Genomic DNA, 25,279 nt, shown 5'->3' with positions numbered 1-25,279 from the left:
CTTCTTGAATTACTCCCTAATTTCAGTTGTCTGTGGCACTTCCCAAAATTGGAGGTTTCAAATTAAACACTTCTGATTGTCTTGAGCAGCTGGCAGAAGTCGTCAGCAAAAAAAAAAGAAGCTCTGCAGTGTTATACACACTGGGCGGCAGCAGTTTGTAATGCTGCTGGCAACTTCATGGCTTTTGCTTGACTAAACCTATGGAAAGAAACCTAAAAATGAAGTGTTTTGCCGACCGTAATTTGGGACTGTATGCAGGTAATGAGCAGACACTGTACAAAAAGTGTGTTTAAAAAGGACGTGCAACAAACGTAAACTGACACCCCATTCCTGAACATCCAAAACTGATGCACGGATGGGTACCTGTAGCATGTCATATTTATACACTTATAGGTCCACTGTCAAAGCGATGGTATTTGATGAGTTGAGATGAGAATGTGTTGAATATAGATATTATAATGCAGGCAGACGCTGATTAGCTTAGCTTAGCTTAGCCCAGCATAAACACTGGAAACAGCGAGAAACAGCCAGCCTGGTTCTGTCCTTGAGCTAAATCCACCTACACAGTGAAGTCTGTTCGTAAGGTTGCCAGGCAACTAGTAAGGCATCAGGCAGGTGTCAATATTCTCATTTAACTTTTGCAATTTTATGTTCTGTTGACTCCGCCTCTGCTTTGTCTTTCTTGGAGTCTCTGTTGGATTTTGGACAGACTTCCTGTGTCCTGTACCTTGTTTCAAGTAAAGTCTGGTATTTTTTGGTTCTGTTGTCACACATTAAGATAATGATCCCATAGATTTATACAGTGAAAACCCAAAACTTCCTTTGAATGAAGTTGAAATCAAACTGACCTCTGTGAACATTTGTGTCCACATAGTTCTGATTAGTCACCATTATTGCATGTTTCAGTGGTGCAGTGTGCATCTCTACTTCAGTCTGTTTACTATAAAACCAAATGAATTTCCATGTCAAAGATGAATCCTTCAACTGAGCTTCACCCAAAATGGTTCTGATGTTGCAACTGTACTGACCAAAACTCTCTCCCTAACTGTTGAGTAATTCCTTACGAGCGATGTGGAGGAGGATTTCTTGCCTAATCTACATATTTCTGTAGTAATGATGCAAAAAAAGGGAGAGTGAACACAACCTTACACAATATACATACTGAGTGAGGAAGTTGAATGACCTGCAAGTGACCAGCCTGACCTTCTTGTACTTCTGGGATTAAACAAGCTCTCAGACCCAAAATGCAATATTCATTATTTTTTGCTCTGTTTTGGTCTTCACCTACTCTTAATATCAATCCGGTTTGTTATCTGCTAAATGCTCCACTATGTTCATCAGCCACTCACTAACTTGTCTATCAGCTGTTTGGTGCTGACCCGATAGTAAACAATGGTGTAATCAGAGCTATTATATATATTCTCCCTCTTGAGCAAAAGAGTTCTTGTTCTCTGTTTTCTCTGGTTGTGTAGCACCAATTTCAAAAGTTTCTTTTTTATATGTTTTGCTTGTTTTTCCTTTTGGAAACCTTAATAAGAATATTTTGGAAAAAAGGTCAGCTTCCCCCCCAACTGAGAGCCAAACAGGGCCAAAATATAGACTTTAAAAAAACAAAACGAGGAAAAACGGCCTATATATATATATATATATATATATATATATATATACATATATATATATATATATATATATATATATATACATACATATATATATATATATATATATATATATATATATATAAATATATGTGTGTGTGTATATATGTGTATATTTGTGTATATATATATATATATATATATATATATATGTATATATATGTGTATATATATATATATATGTATATATATATGTGTATATATATATATATATGTATATATATATATATATATATACACACATATATACATATATATACACACACATATATACATATATATACACACACATATATACATATATATACATATATATATATATATATATATATATATATATACACACATATATACATATATACATATATATATATATATATATATATATATATATATATATATATATATATACATATATATATATATATATATATATATATATATATATATATATATATATATATATATATATATATATATATATATATATATGTATATGTATATATATATATGTATATGTATATATATATATATATATATATATATATATATGTATATATATGTTTGTATATATATATATATATATATATATATATATATATATATATATATATAGTGTGTTACCTTCCCTCCAAAACTGGCATATTAAATTGATATTAAAACACTTTAAAACGTACACCTCAGGAGTTCTTACCTGTCGGGATCCTTCGGGAAATGGTGGAAGGCCAGGTGTGGAGTGTTCCACTGATAGTTGTTGCAGTTAATTGCACTACACTGTTTTCTTTTACTTTTTTTTCTCCTCTCTCCTTGACATCTTGCATGTTGTCAGGGAGCAACAGTCCAAAATGGCGGCAGCGCCCCTAGTGGCTGTTGGCAAAAATTCAACGGAGCTTCGCCTCTTGGTATCCATGCTCTTTGGTCACAGTTCCCTTGACTTGATTGAAGGGTAGTTCAGATCTCCTGTTGCGCAGGGTATGGGCACTGACTCCTAATTAAGAATTGAGAGCAGCTTGGTGCATTTCCCCTCTGGGCCAATCAGGGCGTGACAACGCCCCCTGATCTTTAATGAAAGCTGTTGCCTTGTATTTTTTTCCTCTGTACGTTCCAGAAACAGAAACTTCATCACTTCTGAGATTCAAAGCAGCGTTTTCAGGTTGTGTGGTCACGCTTTAAAATGAATATGCGACATAGTTATGATTTACAGTTTGAAGGTTTTAACAGCCACACAAGCTTTCATCAAGCATCAATCAGATTTGACTTATTCCACTTTGTCTGGTTTTGAAACTTATTGGATGAATTCAATACTTTCCATAAGCAGGCCACTTTAATCCACTGCAGCGATCTGAATCATGACTTCTTGAAAGTTCTGAAAAAAATCTGTATCTCCATGTTAACGTTTTTTTGTAAACCAAAGAAATTTATTTACCTTTTCTAATTTATTTGTAACCATTTCTTCCAGCCAAGCCAACGTCTATTTTAGAAATCAGACTTCACAAAGAAAAGCAAATGCTGCACATAAGAACAACAAGAAATATATAAAGGTTTTTTAATGCTTTAATCTATAATAATCCATAAGAAGGCAGTGTATTAAACCCACTGTTCCCAACATCAAATATCTTTATCTCTGTGTGTTAATACATTTAAAATCAGTGTCAAATCATTTCAGAATAAAGAAGCAGAGCATTTTAACATGAGACTGCAGCCTGTAAGTGTTTAACTGTTGAAACAGGTTGTGTGATCAGTTGGTGAAAGGTACGGGGGGGCGTCTTTGTTTCTGTGCTGCTCGACACCATTCAGTATGTCCACTTCCTGCACACAGCGGAGAAGCCAAATGAACTGGATGACACTCAGATGAATATAGTCTGCTCCTCCAACATGAACCTGCATGAGAGGATAACTGCAAGTCAAAAGAAATATATTCATCTGGATCTTGTGTTGCTGACTTAGGACTTAGTTCCGCTGTATGTCATGATTTGGTCAGATTCTGTATGCTCCACCATCATTTAGTAATCTCAGAGGCATGTAAGACAAACATTTTCCTCCTCCAGGACACCTGTCAAGAAAATGTTTCCTGGTTTGTGTGATCAGATCTCACAACATAAGAAAGTTAAAAATCTATATGTTTATATTAAGGTTTGTGTGAACTACAGGGATTTATTTACCTTTTCAAATTTATTTGTCAAAATTTCTTCAAGACAACAGACTTTATAAAAGACAGGCAAATGCTGCATATAACCACAAGAAATACATATTGATTTTTTTTAATGCTTTAATCTTTATTATATCTTTAGAATATAGTGATTCAACTTGTAGCTTTCCAACATCAAATATCTGTGTCAAGGTGGTGTTTTTAGTTTGTAAAAGGTACGAGGGGTCGTATTTGGTTTTGTGCTGCTCGACACCGCGCAATATTTCCTTTGGGTCCGGCGCACCGTGTACAAGCAGAGGTATTTGGAAGACACTCAGATGAATGTAGTCCTCTCCTCCAACATGAACCTGCAAGACAAGAGAGGATAATTTTAAGTCGAGAAAATGATAAAAAATTCAATTTTTTAAACAACCACCATCTCCACTGGAGTCAATATTAATCAATGCCACTGTAGAGAAGGATAATACAAAAATAGTCTCACAGATGTATAAAAGTCTGCAATCTCTCATAGCAGGGAATACATTGAAATGGGAGTTGGTGCTAAATGTGATTATTGAAGATGAGGACTGGGAGGAGGTGGGCGAAAGAACGCATTAAAATCACCAATAGTCCAGCCTGGAAAGAATTTAGTTGGAAAATGATAAGACTTTTTAGAACCCCTGGTATTGTCACTATATATTATCAAAGAACAACGAATCTGTGCTGGAGGGATTGCAAACAAGTTGGAGATCGTCCAAAACATCCATCCATCCAAAACTGAAATCATATTGGGAAAGCATTCATACAGAAATATTATCTATCTTAGGTATTGACTTGCCCCTGGACCCTAGGTTTTATATTATAGGTTTGACTCCGGCGGGGCTGGTGGATAATAAATAATAAAAAAAAATGTTGTATACACTTCTACTGATTGCAAGGAAGATGTTGTCTTGTCTTGGAGTAACCCCCTTCCGCCCACAATACAACAATGGCATAAAAAGATTGTGACTATATATACTCCATGGAAAAAATAACAGCTAAAATACAGTTAAAGTTTGATATGTTTTTAAGATGGAAACCTAGAATAGATTGTTTAATTTATCAATCTGACCCTTTCCTGCTATATTTATATAGTGGTGGTATGCATTGTTTACATGTTTTGTCTATGGAAAGAAACTTATGAAATTATGATATTTTGTTTTTCCTTCCTCTTACCCCCCGTGTGTGAGGTTGTTATGTACTCTCTGTTTACTTATGTATGCAACTGATGTCGCATGTACGATACCCTAGTAATGTACTATTATGAAATTCAGAATTTTTCTGATCTGATATTTATGATAATGGTGAATGTTTCTTTTTTATGGTGTGTTGAAGCAAAGAAAGTTCATGAATTTTTTTGTATTGTGGTCATTTATTTATTTAAAGTTTTTTTTTATGTATTTATTATTATTATTTTGGTAAATTAGTTGCTCTAGCTGTAGGGTCAAAGTGAAAAAGGAAGAAAGGAGAAAAAAGAGGAAAGAAAAGAGAAGGGGGAAAGAGGAGAAGAAAAAGAGAAAAAAAGGGGGGGGGGATAAGGTTGAATATAAAAAATGCCCTACTTATGTATTTATTTATTTATTTAATGATTTATTTGCTTCATGAACTAATACGGTTTTTTGGTTTGAATGATCTGTTGTGAAACTTCCTTTCTTTTTTCTTTTTTCTTTTTTTAAATTAGGTTGACTATCTGATGCCCAATATTGAACTTGTATTTGTAGAGAGATGGAACAAGGATAAAGGAAAGGGAAGAGAGAAGAGGGGAAGGGGAAATAAGGGGAAAGAAAAGAAAGGGAGAAGGGGAAAGAAAGGAAAAGAAAAAACCTTGGATCGATAAAGGTTAATTTTGGTTTACTATTTTGATTTAACATTGCCTGCCTCACTGTATATAACTACACTTTTGGTGTTGTTTTATTTAATTTTAATTTATACTTAAATAAGAAAAAAAAATAATGAAGAAAAAAAAAAATTCGCATTAATCATTACCTTGAAAAGGAAGCTTTGTTCATCAACAATCTCACGGTATTTCACTGCTGTGTAAACCCCATAGTTCTCGCCTGTCTTTTTCTCCACTTTGTCCTTCACCTGTGTGTGAATGGAATAAAACATGATGTAAATCCAGACTGAAATACAGACCAGAGAGTTGTGTGTGGAGGTTGTGAAGAATAAAGGTAGATTGAAGCTCACCTGATCACAAATCTTCTGAGTTTCCTCAGTGGCGTCCTTTGTCTCACTCCATTCTCCCATACCCGTAGCCATTGTCACAAGGTCTGTTGAAGTTAACAGAGGAGTCGACTGTCTGCTTCTACGTGTCTCTCTAAGTGTTTAATTTCAGCTGGTTATCACATATATTAAACTGTGTGACTGCCTCTGGAGCTGGTAGTGGGCTCTGATGACATTTTGGGTGGAGCTGGAGGTGTGGTTAGTGTTGCTCATCCTTTGTGAATTATTCCCCAATTCAAGTTCACTACCTGTTCAGCACCAAACAGCATGTAGACAAAGTTTATGTCTGCTGGATGTGTAAGTAGGCAGTTGTTTGCTAATACTTCAGCCATATTAACTCTATTGAATCAATTTGAAATCAAACTAACCTCTGTGAACATTTGTGTCCACATAGCTCTGATTAGTCACCATGATTGCATGTTTAGAGGGTGCAGTGTGCACCATAGTCTCTCCCTAACTGTTGAGTAATTCTAACGAGCGATGTGGAGGAGGATTTCTTGGTTAATCTTCATATTTCTGAAGTAATGACATTAAAAAAATATGGGAGTGAACACAACCTTACACAATGTACATACTGAGTGAGGAAGTTGAATGACCTGCAAGTGACCAGCCTGACCTTCTTGTTCTTCTGGGATTAAACAAGCTCTCAGACCCAAAATGCACATTTCACCTGCACATATCATTTACTTATAGAGTTAATATGGCTGAAGTATTAGCAAACAGCTGCCTACTTACACATCCAGCAGACATAAACGATATGTTGTGTTTCTGGCCACCTGATGGTTAGAAATTCAATATTCACTCTCTTTTTAGCTCTGTTTTGGTCCTCACCTACTCCTGAAGGAAATACAGTCTCTCTGTCATTAGCTGCTCCATGTTCCACAGTGTTCATCAGATAGTCAGTAACTTTGTCTACATGCTGTTTGGTGCTGAACAGGTAGTGGACAGTGGGGTGAAAAGAGCTTTTTGCTGACAACATCCGCCTGCTGCAGTAGCAGAATCACAATAAATCATTGACAGAGTCACATTCAGAGTCTGAGTTACACAATTTGAAACATACAGTTTTAGAGAGTGAACTTGAATTGGGGAATAATTCATAAAGAATGAGCAACACTAACCACACCTCCAGCTCCACCCAAAATGTCATCAGAGCCCACTACCAGCTCCAGAGGCAGTCACACAGTTTAATATATGTAATAACCAGCTGAAATTAAACACTTAGAGAGACACGTAGAAGCAGACAGTCGACTCCTCTGTTAACTTCAACAGACCTTGTGACAATGGCTACGGGTATGGGAGAATGGAGTGAGACAAAGGACGCCACTGAGGAAACTCAGAAGATTTGTGATCAGGTGAGCTTCAATCTACCTTTATTCTTCACAACCTCCACACACAACTTTCTGGTCTGTATTTCAGTCTGGATTTACATCATGTTTTATTCCATTCACACACAGGTGAAGGGCCAAGTGGAGAAACAGACAGGTGAGAACTATGGGTATACACAGCAGTGAAATACAGGAATCTGCATCTGATTGGAGGAGAACACTACCTCATCAAGGTAAATATTTAATATGTTTAAAATAAAATGTTTGAAAGCATCAGATCAACACAAGATCCAGATGAATATATGTTTTTCAGATGTCCAATGTTTCTCTCTTTTTCGTGCAGGTTCATGTTGGAGGAGAGGACTACGCTCATCTGATGGTCGTCCAAGTAACTGGGACACAGTTCCCAGCTCCTCCATCACTGCGTGGTGTCGAGCAGCACAGAACCAAAGACGCCCCCCTCGTACCTTTCACCAACTGATCACACAACCTGTTTCAACAGTTAAACACTTACAGGCTGCAGTCTCATGTTAAAATGCTCTGCTTCTTTATTCTGAAATGACCTGACACTGATTTTAAATGTATTAACACACAGAGATAAAGATATTTGGTGTTGGGACGCAGCAGGTAAATGCACTGCCTTCTAAAGAAATAATAACGATTAAACATAAAAAAAAAAAAAACCTTTATATATTTCTTGTTGTTCTTATGTGCAGCATTTTCTTTTCTTTGTGAAGTCTGATTTCTAAAATAGACGTTGGCTTGGCTGGAAGAAATGGTTACAAATAAATTAGAAAAGGTAAATAAATTTTTTTGGTTTACAAAAAAACGTTAACATGGAGATACAGATTTTTTTCAGAACTTTCAAGAAGTCATGATTCAGATCGCTGCAGTGAATTAAAGTGGCCTGCTCATGGAAGTTTCAAAACCAGACAAAGTGGAATAAGTCAAATCTGACTGATGCTTGATGAAAGCTTGTGTGGCTGTTAAAACCTTCAAACTGTAAATCATAACTATGTCGCATATTCATTTTAAAGCGTGACCACACAACCTGAAAACGCTGCTTTGAATCTCAGAAGTGATGAAGTTTCTGTTTCTGGAACAAGACACAAAGTTCAACACATTTATCGACACAAAGGTTCACAGTGTTTCCAAATCTTACTCTGACCACTCTGAGACACAAAAAATTCTGCAGGGCTATTTCATTTCTTAGTTTATCTGTATGGATTTATAGGCCGGCCTCTGAACACTAGAGGGAGTGTGAGCGCTGTCTGTTATTACAGTAAGGACTGCTGTTAGGTGATCATTTGGCAAGATAAACTCTTGCACAGAAACACTAAGAACAGCCCAGATGCAGGGGACCTAGTGTTCAGAGATTGTTTTATATATTTCCTTCGGTTTTAAAATCACTCTCAAACCACACAGAAAAAGACGGCACTGAATTCTCAAAGGGCCTAGAGACCTGAATTTCTGTCTGACAATAGGCTCATTCGAGATGAACTGCACCTCAGGGCTTCACATCTGTACACATGTCTTTTTTAATGTAAAAAAGCGTCGAATTGCTGCAACTTTTTTACCTGTATTAGACTATGGTGATCTCTTGTACATGCATGCCTCTGCTCAATGTCTCCATATGGTTGACTCAGCCTACCATGCGTCCCTAAGGTTCATTACAAATTGTAAAGAACTGACTCATCACTGTGAGTTGTGCTCTCGGGTAGGATGGCCCCCCCTGGCGACCCGTAGGCTCCTACATTGGTACACCTTTATATATAAGGCAATTCTTGGTCTGCTTCCATATTACCTGTGTGTTTTCATCACGCAAAAAAAAAAACACCGGGCAGTATTCACTGCGTTCTCAGGACCTCTTTATGCTCTCTGTCCCAAATGCTCGGACTGAAATTGGGAAAAGGGCTTTTGGGTATTCTGCACCCTCAGCCTGGAATTTGTTGCAGAATGATTTAAAACTGAAGGAGCTCGTGTCGTTAAATGTTTTTAAATCTAAAATGAAGGACTTGGAAGCAGTTTCTATGGGATGTCGATGTTTTTAGCTTGACTGTTTGTACAAATTACTCCCAGAAACACTCATCTTGATTTATTGGTCGTTTTTCTTTATGCAAATTTTAGTGCTTGTGAATTGTACTTGTTCTCCCTGTATGTCTCTGTCTGCAACTTTGTGTTTTTGCTGCTGACCGTCTTGGCCAGGTCTCCCTTGAAAAAGAGATTCTTAATCTCAACGGGACTAACCTGGCTAAATAAAGGTTAAATAAAAATGTTATTTTAACAATCCTCAAATCTCACTGACCACAGGTCTCTGTGTTGGTAAAGACTTCAGTAATTAAAAGGGTTACCTCTCTTTCTGAAACAGAAAACAGAGTTTCCCTCATCTCAGGGTTAACTAAATCAGAGTTAACACTAAACCTGCTTTGTGATGCAGGATGTGCAGTTAAGGAATTAACTTCAGGGTTAGCTCTGGTCTTTACGAGGCTGGTTCTCTTTTTACCAGGAAAAATCATCGTGGTAACTTATGCTGAACGGCTAACCTGCTCTGTTATGTTCATGGTCGTCGGATCACAGCCTGTCAAAACCACGACCTCTGACCAATCCCATCACTAAAGAAAAAAGTATCCTGACATGAACATAAGTCCAGAGTCTCAGGTAAAACAAAAAAAATAAAAAAATAAAAAAAAGAGTAATGTATATAATGTTATATGTCAGTGGTAATAGCAGGTCATTTCATTGTTTCAGGGCTCTGTTTCCACTGGCTACACATTAGAGCTGTTAACAAACGGAGAAATCATAGCAACACTAAACACATGATGTCAGCAGGATTTTAACTGATGCAAAGTTTATTTTAGTCCGCAGTGATAGTGCTGCTTTTTTACACCCTGATTCCATCACTGCAGCTCAAAATAGTCAGGACTGAGTGGGCCTTCCTCAGCGTTATGATCATGTATACAAGCAGTGATTTAATAGGTTTTCAGTCTCCAGGAGCCTCAGCAGGTCATTTGAGTGGGTCCCAGGGAAATTCAGTGGCTCCCCAATAAATAATCTTGTATTTAATGTTATATGGATCTAATTATGGTTATATTAATGTATGATGAAAAACGTATCTGAAATTTAAATATGAAATCCCAAACCTTAAAACTTAACATAATTCAATCTACAGAACCACAGAATGTATATGTACCTTTACATACGATCTATTAAAACATATAAATGTCACATCTGGAGTTAAGTATGGAGAGGGCCAAAGTCATCTACATGTTCAGGTAGGCCTAAATCAAATGTTAGGCGTTGATTTGATGTGAAACCCATAAAAAAAATAATAATAAAAATAAACTACTGGATAAATTTAATAGTTTAAGATTTTGAGAGACAAATTGTCTTTCTTTATGCAAAGTGTTTTTATGTTTTCCTTAAAGCTTGTTGAGACTTTTCTTTCTTTCTTTTTTCAGATCTTTTAATTTATTTCATTTTATTTTTTTTTTATAAAGCATCTCCTGTTTGAAACATATTAAACACTGGTGTGTAGCATTCATTATTAAACCATGTGACCATATACAAGGTGAGATACATTAGAATTACTGGTAAAATAGCTTCAGTCCACTGTAATCGTCTACACCATCCAGACCTTGTTCAGACATTTGCTGGATTTAAATCTTTGAGTTTTTCTGAGCTCGTCAACATGTTTAACTGTGATTGGCACAGCTGTTTCATATGGGTTAGGGTTCCATATTAGGTGCTACATCTAAATGTTAAATGTTAAATCTAAATCTAAATGTTAAATCTACATGTTAAATGTTAAATCTAAATGTGCTTGGTGAAACTAAATATTTAGCTAATATATGCACACTGCCAGTCACAGTAAACAGTGCCAAAATAAAAGCCTGGGTGGTCAGACTGTGTTTATAGCATCAAATAACGAATTAAAACCAAACTAATCGGAGAAAATGAACACTTGAACGTACATCAGCGTGATATAGATATGACATTTAACATTTAAATTAAACATTTAGATTTAGATTTAACAGTTAGATTTAACATTTAACATTTAGATTTAGATTTAACATTTAATATTTAGATTTAACTGTGACATTATGTTTAACATATTTCAAATAATGCTGTAAAAGTGACTTTAAAAACTTCACACCACTTTTTTAAATGTTGCTTGAGGCTAAATGTGACAAAAATGTTGCTGTTAATTTCAGTGCGAGCCACTTCACAAATGGCACCCCACAGTTTCAGAGCCATGAGACCAGTGATGTGATTTACTGACTGAGGGAGTATTTCATAATTACCACACCTGCCGATGTAGGATATATTCACCTTTCACCACATCCTTTTGCACATTGCGCTGCTGAACATACACGAACCAAAATAGTGCCTCTATATTTCAAATTTCAACTGAGGGTGAAAAACAGTAAATTGCAGGTGCAGTGCATGCCTTCATTTATCAAAAGAGAGGAAAATTGAGTCTAAACAAACATATTCTCTATTCTCTGGATCTTGTGATACTGAACAGTGAAGATCTTCTATCATCAAGGATGTTTAACTGGTGTTTACTGTCCTGTCATGACTTTGATTTTAAGTATTTACCTTGATGAGGAAGTTTCACATGCTGAGTCCTGTATTCAGCTGCTGTGTATACCCTGTAGTTCTCACCTGTCTGTTTCTCCACTTGGCCCTTCACCTGTGTGTGTGAATGAATGATAAAACATGATGTAAATCCAGACAGAAATACAGACCAGAGAGTTGTGTGTGGAGGTCGTGAAGAATAAAGGTAGACTGAAGCTCACCTCATCACAAATCTTCTGAGTTTCCTCAGTGGCGTCCATTGTCTCACTCCATCCTCTGGGCTTGAAAGAACTGATTATGGACTTTAGGAGGCATGGAGCAGAGCCGGCCCCCCTTCACATCAGTGGGGTCAGGGTGGAGACGGTCTCCACCTTCAAATTCCTGGGGGTACAGATCTCAGAGGATCTCACCTGGTCAGCCAACACCACAGGCCAAGTGAAGAAGGCCCAGCAGCTGATGCACTTCCTGAGACTGCTGCGCAGGAATGGCCTCAACCAACAGCTGCTGGTCGCTTTCTACCGCTCTACCATCGAGAGTGTATTGGCGCAATGCATCGCGCTATGGTGCTGTGGCTGTTCGGCAGCGGGGGAAAAAAAAGCTCTACAGAGGGTAATTAAGATGGCAGAGAAAACCGTTGGCTGCACTCTGCCCACCCTGGAGGACATCTCTACCTCCCGCTGCCTCCGCAGAGCCAACAAGATTTTAAAGGACTGCACACACCCTGGCCACAGACTGTTTACTCTTCTGCCCTCTGGCAGGAGGTACAGAAGCCTAAAATCTCGGACTAACAGGCTCAAAAACAGTTTCTACCCCTGGGCCATCAGGCTCATCAACCAGCGCAAATGAAATGAGCTGAAGTGCATATGCTCGTTTTTGGGGTGCAATAATAACATTTTTATTCCTCTCTGAGGGCATCACTGCTTTTAAACATATATTCCTTAATTTATTTTAAATTGAATGTCTGTGTGGATGCTCCTGTTGTTGTTTCTTTTTGTCTCTTTTTTTTTTTACCTAAGCGCTGAAATAAGTGTAGCACTTTCAGTTTCGTTGTAAATTCTTTTTGCATTGACAATAAAGGCATTTTGATTCTGATTCTGATTCTGATTGTTGGCCATTGTCAAAAGGTCTGTTGAAGTTAACAGAGGAGTCGACTGTCTGCTTCTAGGTGTCTCAAGTGTTTATTTTCAGCTGGTTATCACATATATTTATACTGTGTAACCACCGCTGGACTCAGACTGGAAGGTGGATCCAATACCTGAGTTGTGGGTGGGGCTACAGTACAGGTGCAGCCACAGCCCACACATGATTGTGGTGAAGAAATGTGATGTATTGCTTTGTCAGTATCACTCATTTCTTATTCAGTAATAGTAGAATAAATGCAGGACAAAGTGGCCATTGTAAGAGCAATAGATGATTGCAGCAGGTTTGTTAACAGCTGAAACTTTTTGAGTTGAAAGAAATTATTAGTGAAACTTCATTAAGTAGCATCTTGCAGCAGCATTTATCAGCCATATTTGCCCATCAAGTCTTAAAAGTCTTACATACAGATAAGAATCTGACACATCAGGTTTTAATTCCCATTTTTTTCAGTCTTACAAACCAACATGTTGCTTTAAGATTTAATTTAACAAGATGGTTTCAGGCACAGGTCTGTTTGATGCTGAATCTCTGTCGTTAATTAATTTCAGCGCAATTTCTTGGAAACAGCTGGCGCTCTGACAATGCTTGGCAAACAACCAGCCACTATAATCAAATAGATTTAATATCATGCAATGGGTCATGCATCTGCCTTTTCCCTGCACCGCTCTATTCTGGTGACATCATGGTGTTGCTTCAAATGTTTGTTTTTTCCCCAGGGAAAGTAGTTCGCAGAGAAGGCACAGACACTTTTATGCAGCAGCACCTGAGGCACACACACCTGTTCACACCTGTACAAAAATATCATAAACTCACTGTTGAGTAGACACAAAAGGCACGTTATATAATGAGGTGTAAATACAGCAGAGCAAAATCACGTTACTATATGAATATTTTAAAGTGTTAATATAAACTAGATGCTACAGTATAGTGTTTTAATCAGTGCAGTATTTTCAGCTCATTGTAAGTTACTAAACTGCAGCACAGATGCTGTAAGTCCTGACAGAGATATCACAGGAATAATATTATTCACGGCTTAAAATGATAAACTAGTGTTCAGATTGTTAATGAATCAGTAGGCGTATATTTGACATTTCTATATTGTGTTTATGAACAATATTATTGATTATATTATTCAGTGACTGGGGAAGAGGCCTCCGGCTGCAACATTCAAATAATTGAACAAGTTTTAAATGTCCTGTGCATGATTTTATACACATTTTCCCAAATTCAGCCTGACAAATTTAGAAACTCTGGGATCTCCACTGGAAGTTTAAATAAAGTTCTGTTGGTTTGAATCATGTTTAACTGCACAGCATGAGTTTGTAAAGACTCCATGACCGTAGAAGAGGTTAATAACACTGAGTTGTATCCCTATTACACAAATCTGTGTAAGATATGATGTCAGAGTGGATCCTCTGATTTTCCACACCTATAATATAAAGCAGACTGAAACAGCTTCAGACAGGATGGTGTTATCATATGACCATCAAATAATCAAGGTCATGGAGCAGTTATTGAGCTGGCACAGAATCTAACAGTAATGATTTGATTGACTTCCTTCTTCTCTAGAAACATATTTGTCCAAGCCTTTTCTGCGACTGTAACATGGTCACCATGTGCTTTTTTTAAATCAGAAACATTGTGTCTGTGGTAAGGTTTGTGTGAACTACTGGGATTTATTTACCTAATTTACAATATATTTGTAACCATTTCTTCCAGCCAAGACGACAATTCTAGAATCAGACTTCACAAAGAAAAGCAAATGCTGCATATAAGAACCACAAGAAATACACAGAGATTTTTTAATGTTTCAACCTTTTCTAATTTCTTTAGAAGGCAGTGCATTTACCTGCTGCGTCCCAACATCAAATATATTTATCTCTGTGTGCATTTACAATACACAATACAATACATTTAAAATCAGTGTCAAATCATTTCAGAATAAAGAAGCAGAGCATTTTAACATGAGTCTGCAGCCTGTAAGTGTTTAACTGTTGAAACAGGTTGTGTGATCAGATTTTAAAAGGTACGAGGGGGTTGGGTCCGGTTTTGTGCTGCTCTACATCGCTCAGTGATGGAGGAGATGGGACCTGCGTCCCAGTTACTTGGACGACCATCAGATGAATGTAGTCCTCTCCTCCAACATGAACCTAAACAAAAAGAGAGGAAAATTGTGCGTCTAAACAAATATATTCATCTGGATCTTGTGTTGCTGAACAGTGAAGATCTTCTACCATCAGGGGTGTTTAACTGGTGTTTACTGTCCTGCCATGACTTTAACATGACATTAGGTTCAACTGGATGTCACAATTAATTCAACATGAATATTATACAAAGACACATCTGAGGCTTTCAAAGTTTTTTTTCTTCAAATATCACAATATTATTTACCTTGATAAGGTAGTGGGTTCCTCCTATCAGATGCAGATCTCTGTATTTAATTGCTGTGTATACCCCATAGTTCTTGCCTGTCTTTTTCTCCATTTGGTCCTTCACCTGTGTGTGAATGGAATAAAACATGATGTAAATCCAGACTGAAATACAGACCAGAGAGTTGTGTGTTGAGGCTGTGAAAAATAAAGGTAGACTGAAACTCACCTGATCACAAATCTTCTGAGTTTCCTCAGTGGCGTCCTTTGTCTCACTCCATTCTCCCATATCCGTAGCCATTGTCACAAGGTCTGTTGAAGTTAACAGAGGAGTCGACTGTCTGCTTCTACGTGTCTCAAGTGTTTATTTTCAGCTGGTTATCACATATATTTATACTGTGTAACCACCCCTGGACTCAGACTGGAGGGTGACTCTGATACCTGATGTTGTGGGTGGAGCTACAGTACAGGTGTAGCCACAGCCCACACATGATTGTGGTGAAGAAATGTGATGTATTGCTTTGTCATCTAAAACTATGTCGGCCTGTCACGCTTGCAAGGACACAAGATGAGGAGTAGTTTGGTCCACAGAAGATACTGCACGTCTCCAGATGTGGAAGGTAGAATACATCAAACAGATACAGTCTACAGCACAGAAACACTAAGGTGTTCCTTTTTTAAGTTCATCTTAAAGCGAGGGGCTTCATAACCGCACATCAAAGTTAAAATAAAACTACTGTATGTCAGAGAGTTCATAAACAGGTGTTTTGATATAGTTTTCTATTGTTAAACATGGCCCCTGATTAAAACCAATAGCATGAGGGTACAACTCATTATTAATAACCTCTCACTGACCAAAGTAGGTGAAATATTCATAACACATCCACACCAGGATCACCACATCCAACCTGATGTTACTGATTTTATTTCCAGTGAACCACCATGAAACCAGGGGCCCTGCATGACAGCAATCCACACAGTAATTTGTCAAACAGCAATAAAATCTCACAGCCTCTAATGTCTCATAGGATACAGTGGTGAGTGTTTTAAATTGGTAGAAAAAAAAATCATGGTTTAAAAAAAACAGGACAAACTTGCTATTGGGCTCAGCCATGAACACTTCTGTTTGATTCACTAAGTGTAAACATCCACAGTACAGGTGGGCCTCTCAGTGGTGGTAATAACGGAGGGTAAGGGCAGTCAAAATCATTGTGTTCGTTTGGGGATTGAAGACAGTCGAAGCCCATTTCTCTTAGTTTTAGGAGCTTAAACTCAGGAAAGAAGTAAGTACTGGAATACTTTACTCTTGTAAAAGTACTTCTCTCTTCACACTTGTACTATTCTTATTGAAGGAACATTGGAAAACAGCCTAAAAACGTTGCTTTAAATCTCAGAAGCGAGGAAGTTTTTGTGAGACTCTACAACAAAATGAAAACTAAACAAAAAAAAGTTGAGATTTGAACTGATAATGTTTCTCACGATCTGTGGTGTGTGTGGTTGTTTGTCAAGCATTGTGACAGTGCCAGCTATTTCCAAAGAATTACAGTTCAAGTTCTTAACTGACAATGATTAACGAACAGTGATTTGGAAACGTTCTGCTCAGTCATCTCATATCAATCTCAAGGACAGGCCTGTAGCTGAAACTATTTTGTTGTGTTGCTGTGGGAATCTTTCAGTGACCTTGAAAGGAGTGGTGAGGAGTTTGAGTAAATAATACAGAAGTTACACTGGGTCAGTAAATGCCAGTAAACAAACAACACTCTTAACAGCATCTGGACTTAAATTCATTACCAGGTGACAAATTACAGAGTTGGTTAATTGACACTGAATTAACTCTTTGGGCCACATGTTGGTTTGTAAGAGAGAATAAACTGTACTGCATATAGTTTACAGCAGCAATGACGGGGTCCAAGCAGAGTGCAATCTCTGACTTGACATGACCTCAGTGAGCACTTGAAAACATATCACATGCATAAATGACTTGGCCTGCTGGGGATTCAAAGCCAGTACCTTTTTATCTGCAGCCAGAATGACTTACTGACTTTGTGAATGGGGAGACATGGTTGTTCATACACCTTCTCACAAGTTGAGGCAATGACCTCACGGGTAAAGCTCTGGCATTTTTGTCGAATTAAACTTAAAACGCTTACAACAGTGAAAATGTTGGTGATAACATTCTGACAAAAATCACACACCACGGTTGGTTTCAGGTGTATTTTCACATATTTTGGTGATGTTTGATCAAAAATGTGGTGAAACAGATCTAGTGTTGACACTGAATGTCACTGCAGAGTCACCATTTGACTTATCTGATCATCCTCTGAAACACTTGATGTCTAATATCCAAAGAATGTCTGTCAGTGTTGGTAACAATTGGATGAAGACTTGTGGAGCTATAGATGCTAATTGATATTGCATGTTCTGAACAATACAGAGTGGTGGACTTCTGAATTGACCACAGGTTGCAATGGGGGAAACATTTGTCACAATTCAGTGCATGTAATGAAAACAGTGTCAGCTCTGTAGGACATAAAGGGGATTTAGATTTGTTGTCAGATACGGCCACTTCAATAAATCATTATCAGATTTTATGCAACAACTGAATTATGACCCTAAAGTGTGCAAACAGAATTTAGTAATTGTCCCCATTAAGACTTAATGGGCAAATATGGCCATTAAATGTTGCTGCGAGATGCAATTTAAGAAAACTTATGTCACTCAACATTTCTGCAACAAGTCCGAAAGTTTCAAATGTTGCAGCTGTCGACTATTAAAACCATTAAACCTATTCAAATCATCTACTGATCACACAAACCAGGAATCAGGGCTGCCCCTGACCAAATTGGGGCCCTAAGCGAAATTTTATTTGGAGGCCCCCATCCCAAATGTATCATAGGTACAAAATGACCGTACAACAACTTGCCATTTAACTTGACAACCTTTACTGGCAATAACAAATGTACTGTAGATACAGTAGTTTGGCTGTATGAGTCAAATAAAATAAAAAATTCAACCTGAAATAAATAAATAAATATTAAATAAAAATAACTTCAAACTGAAATAAATAAATAAACAAATCTGAGTCACAAATAGCCATCAATTACTCATCAAAAGAAAGTAACTTCCACCACCTCAATCCCCCACCCTTGATTAAACACTGAAAATAAAATAAAAGAGGGAGACAGGTTTTTCCTATTTAATCTTATTTTGTTCTATTTCTCCTTCTCCCCTCTCTGGAGGCTCCAATCTCCCTCAGCCCTCCGCCTCTCCCACCTTAATTAAACACTGAAAACAGAAATAAAATACAGAGACATTCATTTCTATTTTCATCTTATTTAGCTATATTTCTCCCTCTCCCCTCTCTGGGAGCATCCGACCTCCCGCCCCGCACATAACCCCGAGGCTCGGGTGTCCCCCTCCGTGGAGCCCACCCCCCCTCCCGTCCCCACACACACTCCTGAGGCTCTTTTGGACGACATGTCGACAACTCTTCACCTGCTGCAGCTCTGCAAGTGCCTGCCAGCGCACCCCTCTTATTGTTCAGATGTGGAGTGCTGTCCATCATTGCAGCGACGCATGGGCGGTCGGGTCTCTTCTCTCCTTCCTCGAGCTGATTCTACGCGCGCCTCACGGTAGCGCATGTGCGCATCCATTGCGCATATGCGCAAATGCGTCCCCTCACGCAAAATATGGCCCCCCATGGAAGATGAGGCCCTACGGACAGCGCGTGTTCTGCATTTAGGGAGGGGCGGCCCTGCCAGGAATCATTTTCTTGCTGTCAGTTACTTGCCAGGTGTCCTGGAGGAGGAAAATGTATTTCATACATCCTTCTGAGATTACTAAATGAGAGTGGAGCGTACAGAATCTGACCCAATGAGGAATTACACTCACACTGAGTCATCTCTGCAAACTTTTCTGAACAAAGCAATAAATAAATAATAAAAAATAAGTACATTTAAAAAAAATAAACAAAACAATACACTAACAAGAGCAAGAGTATGGGACTCAAACAATCATTTTATTCTATTTACATTTCATTTTCATTCATTCATTCATCTAGGGCCGCTTCTAACCGCTTCATCCTCTTGAGGGTCACGGGGGGGCTGGAGCCTATCCCAGCTGACAACGGGCGAGAGGCAGGGTACACCCTGGACAGGTTGCCAGACTATCACAGGGCTGACACATAGAGACAAACAACCATTCATGCTCACATTCACACCTACGGACAATTTAGAGTTACCAATTAACCTAGTCCCCAATCTGCATGTCTTTGGACTGTGGGAGGAAGCCGGAGTGCCCGGAGAGAACCCACGCTGACACGGGGAGAACATGCAAACTCTGCTAACTCTGCTATATGCTAACATATTCACACTGTCATTAGGATTCATCTGGGTTGAGATTTTTGCCAGTCCGCTGTTGAGGTTTTGTTTTAAACAATAATCAAAGTTCAAAGTGGGTATTTGATCATTTTATCTATCTATCTATCTATCTATCTATCTATCTATCTATCTATCTATATATACAGTACAGGCCAAAAGTTTGGACACACCTTCTCATTCAATGCGTTTTCTTTATTTTCATGACTATTTACATTGTAGATTCTCACTGAAGGCATCAAAACTATGAATGAACACATGTGGAGTTATGTACTTAACAAAAAAGGTGAAATAACTGAAAACATGTTTTATATTCTAGTTTCTTCAAAATAGCCACCCTTTGCTCTGATTACTGCTTTGCACACTCTTGGCATTCTCTCCATGAGCTTCAAGAGGTAGTCACCTGAAATGGTTTCCACTTCACAGGTGTGCCTTATCAGGGTTAATTAGTGAATTTCTTGCTTTATCAATGGGGTTGGGACCATCAGTTGTGTTGTGCAGAAGTCAGGTTAATACACAGCCGACAGCCCTATTGGACAACTGTTAAAATTCATATTATGGCAAGAACCAATCAGCTAACTAAAGAAAAACGAGTGGCCATCATTACTTTAAGAAATGAAGGTCAGTCAGTCCTGAAAATTGCAAAAACTTTAAATGTGTCCCCAAGTGGAGTCGCAAAAACCATCAAGCGCTACAATGAAACTGGCACACATGAGGACCGACCCAGGAAAGGAAGACCAAGAGTCACCTCTGCTTCTGAGGATAAGTTCATCCGAGTCACCAGCCTCAGAAATCGCAAGTTAACAGCAGCTCAGATCAGAGAGCAGATGAATGCCACACAGAGTTCTAGCAGCAGACCCATCTCTAGAACAACTGTTAAGAGGAGACTGCGCGAATCAGGCCTTCATGGTCAAATAGCTGCTAGGAAACCACTGCTAAGGAGAGGCAACAAGCAGAAGAGATTTGTTTGGGCCAAGAAACACAAGGAATGGACATTAGACCAGTGGAAATCTGTGCTTTGGTCTGATGAGTCCAAATTTGAGATCTTTGGTTCCAACCGCCGTGTCTTTGTGAGACAGAAAAGGTGAACGGATGGATTCCACATGCCTGGTTCCCACTGTGAAGCATGGAGGAGGAGGTGTGATGGTGTGGGGGTGTTTTGCTGGTGACACTGTTGGGGATTTATTCAAAATTGAAGGCACACTGAACCAGCATGGCTACCACAGCATCCTGCAGCGACATGCCATCCCATCCGGTTTGCGTTTAGTTGGACCATCATTTATTTTTCAACAGGACAATGACCCCAAACACACCTCCAGGCTGTGTAAGGGCTATTTGACCAAGAAGGAGAGTGATGGAGTGCTGCGGCAGATGACCTGGCCTCCACAGTCACCGGACCTGAACCCAATCGAGATGGTTTGGGGTGAGCTGGACCGCAGAGTGAAGGCAAAGGGGCCAACAAGTGCTAAACACCTCTGGGAACTCCTTCAAGACTGTTGGAAAACCATTTCAGGTGACTACCTCTTGAAGCTCATGGAGAGAATGCCAAGAGTGTGCAAAGCAGTAATCAGAGCAAAGGGTGGCTATTTTGAAGAAACTAGAATATAAAACATGTTTTCAGTTATTTCACGTTTTTTTGTTAAGTACATAACTCCACATGTGTTCATTCATAGTTTTGATGCCTTCAGTGAGAATCTACAATGTAAATAGTCATGAAAATAAAGAAAACGCATTGAATGAGAAGGTGTGTCCAAACTTTTGGCCTGTACTGCCGGGCTATTCAATTGGGGGCCCCTGGGCCGGGTCCAGCCCGTGGGGGATTTTGTGCTGGCCCTTTGGGCGGAACATAGGAAATACATGCGGGTAGTTTCATATACAGCTCATGGCTATGACTCATGGTACATCATCTGGTGCAGTAAGTGGCGGTATGCACCCGTTTACACCATGGTGGCAATCTGCTATGTAATCAAAAGAGGAGGAAGAATATCTACTTGTTTTGGCCGGACACATATTTTTGGGGACCACAATGGACCAATCAAAGTCGCCCATGCGCGCTCTAGCCGCGCTCTGCTCTGACCTATTTGTTTCTTCTTTCAAGTCAAGCACGGAGCTCGACTAACAAGACAAAATGTCTCTCTCTACTTAAAAAAAAGGAAAAGTTGACTCAGAGAATAGGCAGTTCAACAGTGAATGGACAGAGAAATATGTGTTTATTGCTGTTGGTGCGAAGCCTGTGTGCCTAATCTGCAACGAGTGCCTCTCTGTGAGTAAAGAGTATAATTTGAGAAGGCATTTCAAGACAACACATACTAACTTTGACGCCACTTTCCCACCGGACTCTGCTGCTCGGAGCCAGAAGATTTCGGGGCTTACATCTTGTTGTGAGCAAAGACGTCGCACTTTGTTTCGGGCCTGTACGGATCAGGAGAGAGCAACGGCTGCATCGTTAAGGGTGGCATGGATATTAGGCAAAAAGAAAAAGCCGTTTACAGACTCAGAGACTGTCAAAGAGTGTATGCTGGCATCAATCGAGGAAGTGGTTACAGATGAAAACCGAAAAAGCATAATCGATTCGGTCAAGCAAATTCCAATATCTGACACGTCAAATATGAGGAGAGTGGAGGCCCTTGCATCGGACGTTTCCGAGACGCTTTTGGACAAGCTGAGGAAGGCGGGGGTGATGTCTTTGGCCGTGGATGAATCGACGGATAACAGTGATGTTGCACAGCTGTGCCTCTACGTGCGATATTTTGATGGGGAATGCTTTCGTGAGGATCTGCTTGGATTAATTCCCATGGAGGGACACACCACCGGTGAGATTCTATTCACAAAAATTGCTTTATTCTGTGAAGAGAACAAATTGGATTTGGCGCGCGTTAACATGTTGGTGACGGATGGTGCGCCCTTGATGGCGGGCAGGGAACAGGGGCTCGCCGCGAGGATGACAGCCGTGGCTCCGCAGCTGAGATCGGTTCATTGCCCCATCCACCAAAGCCTCCTGTGTGCCAAGCTAAGTGGTGAGTTAAAAGAGACTTTATCCGTTGTACCTCCAGCTTACAGCACCGACTTTTCCGCAAGTTGTTGACTGACATGTCAGCTGAATACAAAGATTTGCTCATTCACAATGACATTAGATGGCTTAGCAAAGAAAACGCATTGAAACGATTTTGTGAACTAAGAGAGAAGATTGTGGTGTTTTTGCGGAATTCAAAGCTGAAAAAAGCTGTCAAGTTTCTGTCTTTGATGGAAAATAAGGAGTTTAATGCTGCTGTTTGCTTTTTGAGCGATATTTTCCATCATTTGAACCAACTCAACATGGAACTGCAGGGCAGAGATAAAACAGTCACGCAACTTGTGGAGAGACTTCATGCTTTTCAAAGAAAGCTCTCACTTTTCTCTGCTGATCTTTGTCCAGGGAAGATGCTCAACTTCCCCACATTGAGGAAATCAGGCCTACAAATTACAAAGGTGATGTCAGGCTTTATTGACTCATTGAAAAACAACTTTGCCACTAGGTTTGATGATTTCAGCATCCCCCATGAAGTGATGAGATTTGTGAAGGACCCTTTCTGTGTGAATGTTGAGGCAGACTTTGCAATGAAAGCAAAGGAGCTGATAACGTCATTGGACGAGGCACCTTTACAACTGGAACTCATTGACATTCAGTCATCAGAAGACTTGCGACAGTCATTGCAGCTGGCAGGTTTTGAAAAATTCTGGACTCATGAAGTCAGCCAAGAGAAATTTCCACACTCAAGGGGTCTTGCACTTTTTCTCCTGACAATGTTTGGCTCAATATACACTTGTGAGTCGTCATTCTCACACATGAATGCCATTAAAACTCACAATCGCATATCTCTCACTGACCAGCATCTGCAACACTGCTTGCGCATTGCTCTGACAACATATACACCTGACTTCACTGCTCTTGCTAAGTCCAAAAAATGCCATTTCTCTCATTAGATGGCAAATGTTGGTAAACTACATGAAAGGTAACAAACATGTTAGTCAAGCAAGCAATGAGGACTGATTTTTGAACAGTATGATGCAGTTTACATGTTATTCACCTCATAATGCCATATTATGCACTTAATTTTTTTCTTGATGTGGTATGGCTCAGCTGACTGAATATTGAGGTGTCAGGTGCAATTTCAGCATGGACAGATAAGAATGAAAAGCCCTCACCAAATCTCCTTATCAGTGTATCTGCTTTTGGCTGAGTAGTTAGAGCAGAGGAACAGTTTAACATTGGTATTGTCAAGAGAGGTCAAATAAGGGACTGTTAAATTGATTCTTCTCATGTCTTAGCAGGACTGACCTGGATGAAGTGATTATTGTTGGATGCAATTTGAAACATTTTGCCTTGATAAAATACCATGCACTGTTAGTTGTTATAATTCTATTCAGTAGCATAGTATGTAGTCTTGTTTTGTATTTGTTGGTGCATTTGAAGTTTAAGTTGTCTGTCAGTGCCATATCAGTTATTTAGAATTGTATTCATTTAACAGAGTGATGCAATTTGAAATACCTTGCCTTGATAAAATAGCATGCAGTGTTATGTTGTTATAATTCTATTCACTACTACACTTTGGTTTTATTTTTGTTGGCGGAGTTAAATCTGATTTTGCCTGTCACTCAAATTAGTGAAATATTAAATATATGTGATATGGCTCACCTAGACTGATTAAGTTGTCTGATATATTTTCAAAATGGACAAATGTGAGTACAGTAGTAGTCCATGTGTGGACTTAAGGGGCAGTCTATTTTATTTCTAAGAAGAAAAAAAGTGTATTATATGTGTATGTATTCAGTTATCAGTTATCTACATTTCTATTTTTAGCTAGTAGGTGAAGCAGGGGGGACGGTTTGATGTTTCTGAGAAGTATTTCCCTCTTTTCCTGTAACATTGGAATTTATCTCCACATTATCCATTCAGGATAAAGTTGTCAAGTTGTGCTGGTACAGTTATGTGCAATTAAGTGGATGTTTTCTGTCAGTTAAATACATTTTTCTACATGTCTGTGTAATATGGCTTGGATATGGCTCACCTGGTCTGATTTTTGAACATGGTATTGCCATTTGAATTTAACAGTGCCTAGGACCTATGTGTCTTAGTATAACACAATGCACATATGTTGTTATGCATTTACAAAATAGAATATATTAACTCCTTCAGTATGTTGTTAAAATTTCTTTATTTGTTACTGTGATTACTCATATTTTCTGGCCCCTTATTTGGCCTCAGTTTCATGAACCGGCCCCAGTTCCAAAGTAATTGAATAGCCCTGCTGTACTGTATATATATATATATATATATCTGTATATATATATATATATATATCTGTATATATATATATATATATATATATATATATATGTATGTATGTATGTACAGTAGCGGCTCATGGTGAAATTGGGTGGGAGAGCTAACGCATTAGGCCTA

General features: G+C 38.7%; 2 protein-coding genes and 1 pseudogene across 18 annotated transcripts in view; 2 read left to right on the top strand and 1 right to left on the bottom strand.

The window, feature by feature from the left end:
• LOC125882186 (cystatin-B-like) overlaps positions 1 to 25,279 on the bottom strand; it is a 44,313-nt gene that overhangs the window by 8,706 nt on the left and 10,328 nt on the right. The window contains exons 1-3 of one of the 17 annotated variants that reach the window (XM_049565905.1): positions 6,013 to 6,214; positions 5,812 to 5,910; positions 3,260 to 3,539 (exon numbers count right to left, since the gene is read on the bottom strand). The exons of 1 other annotated variant lie outside the window; for it this stretch is intronic. In XM_049565905.1, coding sequence (XP_049421862.1) covers positions 3,372 to 3,539; positions 5,812 to 5,910; positions 6,013 to 6,084 — 339 coding nt within the window. In that variant the 5' untranslated portion in view covers positions 6,085 to 6,214 and the 3' untranslated portion in view covers positions 3,260 to 3,371. 15 more of the 17 variants (XM_049565907.1, XM_049565903.1, XM_049565897.1 and 12 more) reach the window with 15 other exon arrangements.
• The window catches only part of LOC125882192 (cystatin-A-like), a 222,070-nt gene that overhangs the window by 191,969 nt on the left and 4,822 nt on the right, over positions 1 to 25,279 (top strand). The gene's annotated exons all lie outside the window — the stretch shown is intronic.
• Positions 7,259 to 8,008, top strand: LOC125882191 (cystatin-A5-like; annotated as a pseudogene).

Source organism: Epinephelus fuscoguttatus, linkage group LG21 (assembly GCF_011397635.1).
Source record: "Epinephelus fuscoguttatus linkage group LG21, E.fuscoguttatus.final_Chr_v1".
NCBI classification, from domain to species: Eukaryota; Metazoa; Chordata; class Actinopteri; order Perciformes; family Serranidae; genus Epinephelus; species Epinephelus fuscoguttatus.
This window is presented reverse-complemented; position numbering and strand designations above follow the sequence as displayed.